This window comes from Gallinula chloropus, assembly GCF_964237585.1.
Source record: "Gallinula chloropus genome assembly, chromosome: 5".
NCBI lineage: Eukaryota > Metazoa > Chordata > Aves > Gruiformes > Rallidae > Gallinula > Gallinula chloropus.
The window spans coordinates 16,165,542-16,172,775 of NC_140090.1; the positions used below are offsets into that span (position 1 = coordinate 16,165,542).

Sequence of the window (7,234 nt, forward strand, 5' to 3'; positions counted from 1 at the left end):
GCTCTGCCTGACAGCTTTCCAGCCTCCTTGAGTTGGCAGGTGCATCTAACCATGCTGTTCATTAGCCAGCAGATGGACCTGTTCTCCATGAATCATCCAGGCTCCTTGAAGCATCTCCCTATGATTTTGGTCTCATATGCACCTCATGCAAAGAATTCTTTGAGCAAGGTGCTGCATGTAAGAAACCATTCATAGGTTTCCATAGAGGACCCTCTGAGGCCTCTCCCTTCAGCTTGTTCAAGGAGAGCAAAATTTGAGCCAGCCAGAAAAACAGGCTTAATGTTTCCACGTGAAACTTTGCCCAGAATGGGCTGTGGGGAAGGTGCAGGGAGACCTGGACTGTGGGTGGGTTTGGGGCTTGGCTGAGCTTCTCCACTCATGGTGCTGTGGAGACAGGACCCTTCAAAGTCTTGCACCTCTTTCCAGGTACTCAGGGCACCACAGAGAGGCAAAGAATAGTAACAAGTCAGCATCCAAGTTCCCCTTTGCCCCCCACAAACCACGGGGCTGCTTCCCTATCTGTACTCCATACTGTGATGTTGAGTGGGATCGATGTGTGCTGAGGGGCTGGGCAGTGGTAGGGAGCACTGGGAAGATGTATGGGGACAGAAGGCAGTGAACACACAGGGCTAAAGGGGCAGGGGGAGGATAGGCAGGATGGCAGGGTGTGTGTGTGGGGGGGTGTGGGGGTGTGTGTGTGCACACATACAGGCTGGGGAATATTGGAGAAAAATTAGCATACCATCCTGTTTTGTGCTCCTGGGGGGAGCTGAAGGTGACAAGGTGACTTGGGGGATGCTGGGGGGGTATGCCAGTAGCATGGGGGGGCCATGATGATGCTCCAAGCCACATGCTGCCCAGGGCAGCTTGAGGGGTGGAGATGTGCCTAAGCCCAAAGCCCAGCCATACCCAGAGCCACGCTCCTGTGCAAGGGCTGGAGGTGGCCTTTGCACCTGAGTCAAGAGCCTGAGGGGGACAGGAGCCCTCAGCCCAGCAAAGGGGACTTGCAGCTGGCCAGGGGCACAAAGGCATAGCAGTAAGGCAAAGGGAGCAGGGAGCTTCTGGGTAGGTTTTTCTAGGGCTACAGCAGTGCGTGTGTGTGTACATGTGTGATGGGTGTGCCACTGCTTGGATGCTGACTCTGGGGTTTCTTCTGGGCTGCCTTTGTGCCTCCTGTACTCTGGGTACCAATCAGGTGTGTGGTTGGGCATTAGGACCTCGCCATCAGCGTGTGGGCTACCAGCCAAAACCCTGGCAGCTCCGCTGTACACCCACAAAATGATCTACACTGGCAAACCAGAGTTCTAGTGTTGCACTAAAATGATACCGTAATACAAAGAACGTAACTAGTGTAACTGTGTGCAGCTACAGCCATCCATATACATGCCTACAGCACATGGGTAGGAGCATGACCTACCAGCTAGCTGGGGGTAGCAAATCCCCAAACACTAACCTTTTGGGCAGAAAGCCCATTTTTAGGGACTCTGTAGCTGAAAGCAGCAGCAGGGCAGGCGGGCAGGGCAGGCAGCGCAGCGCAGGGAAGCAGCGCAGGGCAGGGCAGGGAGGCAGCACAGCGCAGGGCAGGGATGCAGGGCAGCGCAGGGAGGCAGCGCAGCACAGCGCAGGGCAGGGAGGCAGGGCAGCGCAGGGAGGCAGGGCAGCGCAGGGAGGCAGCACACGCAGCGCAGCGCAGGGCAGGGAGGCAGGGCAGCGCAGGGAGGCAGCGCAGGGCCGGCAGCGCAGCGCAGGTAGCGCAGCGCAGTCAGGCTCGGCGCGCCGCCTGGTGCCGGCTGCGGCTTCTGCACGGTGGGACCCCCGCGGGGAGCGGGCCCAGCCTTGCGGTGTGGCCGAGGGGCAGGGGAGGGAGGGGTAGCGGGATGCAGACATACACCCCCTCCATCCTCCCCCCACCTCGCTGGGCCAGCAGATGTGGCCCCAGGTGTGCTGTGGGGTGAGAGAGCCATCGGGAGCAGGTGACTGTGCCAGCTCTGCGTGGTGCAAATAGGATGTGGGGTATGTGCTGGCACACCCACGGTGTACAAAGGGAATCGTTTTGCCTCCCACCCTGCTCTGGGCACATGGGGTGATGCTGGCAATCCGTTAGATGGAGGGGGTGGGAGACACAGAAGGAGGGAGATGGGGAGGTGGGTGAACTAAGGGTGATAGCTGCGTGGGCATATTCAGCACTAGGGAGGGGAGGGGATAGAGAAGGACCACGAAGGGCTACCACAAGGTGTCTGAGGACCATGTCCTGGGCTGCCCTAAGGATAGCATAAGGATGCTCCTGCACACTGGGACACTAAGGCAGGAGCCTAGTTGTCCTGAGGCTCAAACACCGCATCTGATCCCAAACATGGGGCTGAATGGGGGATAGCATCTAGGAGCTGGCAGTCAGGCAGTCTACACCCATAGTCCAGCTGAATGTGGCTGCTGTGCCCCACTACCACATGAATACAAAGAAGCTGCTGAAAAAGGTAGGGCAGCTCTGCTTTAAAGATACTCTGAACTCAAACTTGAAGTTTTACCACTGCCTTAGCAGACTGGTCCAGTGTCAAAAGCGCTCTTAAACCATTGACACCCACATTACCCCACACCCTGTACCTCCCCAGCACCTCTAAGGAGCTGGCTGAGCCTCCCAGGGGCACAGTGTGTCTGGCCCAGGTGATGCTCGGGGCCGGAGCAGGTTGCTGGCAGGCCCTGGCACAGAGATGGTCCACAAGGGTCAGGCACAAGCTAACTGAATGCATAACTTTATTAAATAAATGCTTTGTCATGAGAAAAGACAAAGATCAAAGAGTAACATAAATTATAAGTTGAATAAATAGTATACAGCAATCTTCACTTTTTAATAAAATGTGAGATTTTTTTTTTTGAAGTACAAAATGCTAAACAGAGCATTAAGCTCTTCTTTCATTGTCAGTTTTTCACAAACTGCTTTTTTTTTTTTTTTTTTTTCCTTTTCCCACCAGTAAGATTCATAGGAGTGTTTCTTGTTTACTGGAAAAAAAAAAAAAAAAAAAAAAAAACCACAACAGAAACGAAACGAAACGAAACAACAGAGCTACTGTATGTAACGTAAAGCTATAAAAAGCTACCGTAAAATGTGTAGTGAGTATTGCTTAAAGATAAAAACCAGGCAGGAAACTCGGAATCTGGTGTGTTTTTTAACAACTGTGTTTCAACTGTGAGTAACGTGCAGGGTGATGTCTGTCCCGGTGGCAGCGGCGGGGGGCAAGGGTGGGGGGGGGCTGGTGGGGCTGGGGTGGGAGTGGGGGGCACATTAGGCAGGGCTCCTAGCCAGCGCCAGGACAGCGGTCTGAATTGTCTGTTGTTAAATATACAATGCTCCGTTCGGGGGAAAAAAAATCATCATCAACAACAACAAAAAACAACAACAAAAAAGAAGAGTTTTCATGGGGATGGAGAAGGAAAAAAGAGAAGGGAGGGAGAGAGAGCAGAGAAATAGTGCAAAATGCTCTTGTACTAGTGGTTTTCGAAGGCCACTGCAGTACAGACGAGGGGTAGCCCAGCCGCCGAGCGCTGCTTCCTGGGGAGACGTGGTGGAAGGGCTGTCCTGGCCCCTGCGCCATCCTTGTCCTCTCCTTCCCAGCTCGCGGGTCGGGTAGCGGTGCAAGCTCAGTGCAAACACCGTGACGGGAGACCCCGCAAACCTCACACCTCCCCCTGATGCATGAACCGCCAGCACTTCCCCTCCATGTCTCAGCCCACCCCTGCTGCTCACCCAACCCTCCCCAGCTCCCCAATCTGCCCCTTTTTGGTTTTCTCACCTCAATAGCGAAGGGGTGCTGGCTGGGTGCTGAGGATGGGAGCATCTCATCACTGCCACCCTGGGTGGGTGACCAACCCCTCCTGAAGCTGCTCTCACCCCCGGTCCACCCCCAGTCCTAAATATTAGTGCAGCCTGTAAACAGCCTCGTCCTGCTGGGGATCAGGGAGTCACTCAGTGCCCTGTTCTGGGATCTGAGGTGTTCTTGGGGGTGATGGCAACACAGCTCCCTCCTTGCCTCCTTCTTCCCCGAGGCTGGTGGAGGCAGGACAGGACCAGTGCTATCCCAGCACTGGGTGTGCAGGCAGAGGGGAGGTTGTGCAGGATGGATTTTGGTGCTCTGGGCTCCTAGGGACATGGCTGAGACTCCCTTTTGCAGGGGGAGGTAGGAAGGCACCCCATGTCCCTCTCCCAGTGTCACTGTGGTGGCCAGGTCACAAGATCACCACCACCCTCACCCTGCAAAATAATCATCCCGAGACAAGGTCTGTGGGGAGCTGCTGTCCTTCTGCCCATTCCCATCCTGCCCTGGCAGCACATCTCCTTTCTCTGCAGCCAAAGGCTTTCAAGTTTTGGGAAATCAATCAACAAAAAAACCCCAAACAAATGAACAAAAATAGCAAGAAAGCGGGAGAGAGGAGGGAAGGGTCCTGGGGAAGGTGGTACTGGCCTGTAACAGTCAGGAGGTTTTGCATGGGGATTGGTGCGTGGAGGAGAGAAGAGACAGGGGCAACAATGGCAACCTGTGGCCTGTGGGGTTGGCACAGGGTCCTCCTCCTCCACCTGCCTTCTTCACCTTTACTGCACCATTAGCTCCCCCACCCTGGCCAAACTTGCCCTGCTCCATCAGCCCCGCCGAGGCCAGAGGGGTCCCTCCGTCAGCCCCAGCACTGTGTTCCTCTCCACCAACGCAAGGGTCACCTCGCTCCTGCAGGTGTTTTTGGGGGAACCAATCTGCTTTTGGTGACACCCCCCCATTCTTTTCAGCAAGGGAAGACACCTCATCCACAGCTCCAAAAATGCCCCACCAGATCTCCACTGAAGTCCATTGGCAAAACTCACCCCCAACATAATTCCAGGGGAAATAACTACAGGGCATCCAGTCCTGCCCTCAATCGGGGCAAGTGTCCAGGTAGGGGGGCCTGCAGGATGCCTGGGGAGTGATGCTGAGCCATGGGAGGCTACAAGGGTGCCCGATATGTGATGGAGAGAACCCTCTGTCAGAGCCCCTTGGCACCGAATCCCCCTTGTCCCATCCCTGCTAGCTGGGACCCACTGGCGCTGCAGACCACCCCCTTCCTCCCTGCCCAGCTCCATTAGGCTCCAAGGGGCTTCAGGGGTGCAGAAACATTCCCATCGACTCTGTCCTTTGGGCAGTGCTGCCTGCCAGCTCCAGCTGTGGCGGTGGGATGTGGTCCCCAGCGGGTGCATGTTTGCCCACTGGGATCGGAGCAGACAAGACCCCACCAGTCGCTTTCCTTTCCATCCTTCTTTTCACTGCAGGATGTCCTCCCAGCACCAACATCTTGGAGACCCTTGTCATGGGGAAGTGAGAGATGACAGTCCCAAAATCAAACACAAAATCAGAACCAACACGAAAGTCTGGAAGGCAGCTGCAGGCTGTCCCAGCACGCCTGACGCAGTGGGTCTCCACAGTGTGGTGGCTGCTGTCACAACAAGGAGCTGGATCTGGGTTAAACGTGAGGGCCTGTTGCAGGATCGTGGTGCAGGGTGGTGGGAATCAGCTGTGGCAATGTGAGCAGTATCCTCAATGTGAAAGGATGGAGACTGGCATTTTCCTACCCGTGGGAAAGACTACAAACCAGCCTGAACAAAAATCCAAGACAAAACAAAAAGTGAAGGGTTGGTTTTTTTTCTTCCTCTGGAGCAAACCACTTTTTTGGCTGTGAAAAAAGAAATTTTACAAAAAAAAAAAAATCATCTCCATAGTTGGTCTTCCTCGTGGCAGCAAAGGGCGGTGAGGAGTTTTGGCCCCGATCCCCCTGTCCCCACGTAGGGATGCTTCAGTCTGGACAGGAAAGGAGTATCTGCGGTGTCGGCTCGGATGCAGCCCTCGGCGTCAGCAGGGCCCTGATGCCGCAGGCACTGATGCTCCTCTGTATGTAACTCTGCTTCCATGCTTAGTCCAGCAGGTTCTCATGCTTTATTTGGGAGGGGGCAGCATCTCTCCCCCAGCTTACAGTTAAGCCCTCCAGATTGCAGGTTTCGAGGAGAAGTTTTGCAAGGAGGAAAGCCACGTCCGTGCACACACATGCTTGCACACACACACACACACACACATACACACGCACGCACAAACGCTTCCTGGGTGGACAACGGTCAGAGTTCTGCTTGTCCAAAAAGATTTCTGCCCTCCTGTGGGAGAGGAACTGGATGGAGAAGGGTATCTTTCCTTTTTGGATTATTTCATTTTGAAGTCTATGGATATTCTTTGGGGGGGGGGGGGGGTGGTATTCGTGCCATTGCAGGAGCTGTGCTTCCCTCCCCATCGCATCTCCAGACATGAAGCCAGCAGTCCCGCTCCTCCTGACATGTCCAAATCTGCCTGGATCTGGGACAGTCGTTTGAGCCTGAACTCAAATGTAACAGACTCGAGTGAGACCCAGCGATGTGGGGGAGACTCTGGAGGACTGCAGCCAGGAGGGGGAACACTGGTGGCCACGAGGTTTTCTCTCAAGGCCCTTTAGAAAATGACTGGCTAAACTGGAAAAAAAAAACCCCACCAAACAACAACCCGCCTGAAACCCGTACTGGAAAATCGCCAACTCGGAGAGATTCCTACATCAGGGTGGCCTCTGGCTGCGGCAGCAGGGCACGGGCGGCGTTGGGGAGAGGCGCGGGACGGCAGAGCGGCAGCGGCAGGTTTGTCTCTGGCTCTGTCCTTTCCTTGCTGAGTCCTTGCTGTCAAGAGGCTGCTGTAGATTCCGAGTCCTCAGTTTCTTCAGGGTTTGTTTTTTCTCTTTTCTTTCTCTTTTATTTTCTCCCTTTTCTCCTTTTCTTTTTTCTTTTCCTTTCCGTTTATATTTCCTTTTTTCTTCTCTCTTTTTGCTATCTTGTCTTTCTTTTTGCTTTTTATTTACTTACTTTCCCTTTTTTTTTTTCGTTTTATCTTCCTTTCTCTTTTTTCTTTTCCTTCCTTTCTATTTTTTCTTTTCCTTTCTGTTTTTCTTCTTACATGAGATGAAAGGAATCGGAGTCCCCGGGGCGCGGGGAGGTGCAGAGGGGAGGGTGAAAGGGAGCCTGGGTAGGTAGTGATGGGGCGGAGGGAGGGGATGTGACTTCACTCCACGTTGCTGCTGTCAAACGCATGGCACTGCAGGTCTCCACTCAGGTAGTCAGTCCCCGGCAGCTTCATGCCATATTTGTCCACGCACCAACACAACCCACGCTTCCGGCCTCGGGAGGGCTTGCACTGGGGAGACACCC

General features: G+C 54.3%; 1 protein-coding gene across 1 annotated transcript in view; it reads right to left on the reverse strand.

Annotated features, from left to right (window-relative positions):
- Positions 1-6,408: 6,408 nt before the first annotated feature.
- IGFBP5 (insulin like growth factor binding protein 5) overlaps positions 6,409-7,234 on the reverse strand; it is a 19,866-nt gene continuing 19,040 nt past the window's right edge. Inside the window, exon 3 of the mRNA XM_084265676.1 lies at positions 6,409-7,229. Within this exon, the coding sequence (XP_084121802.1) occupies positions 7,089-7,229 (141 nt within the window). The 3' untranslated portion in view covers positions 6,409-7,088. The remainder of the gene's footprint in view (positions 7,230-7,234) is intronic.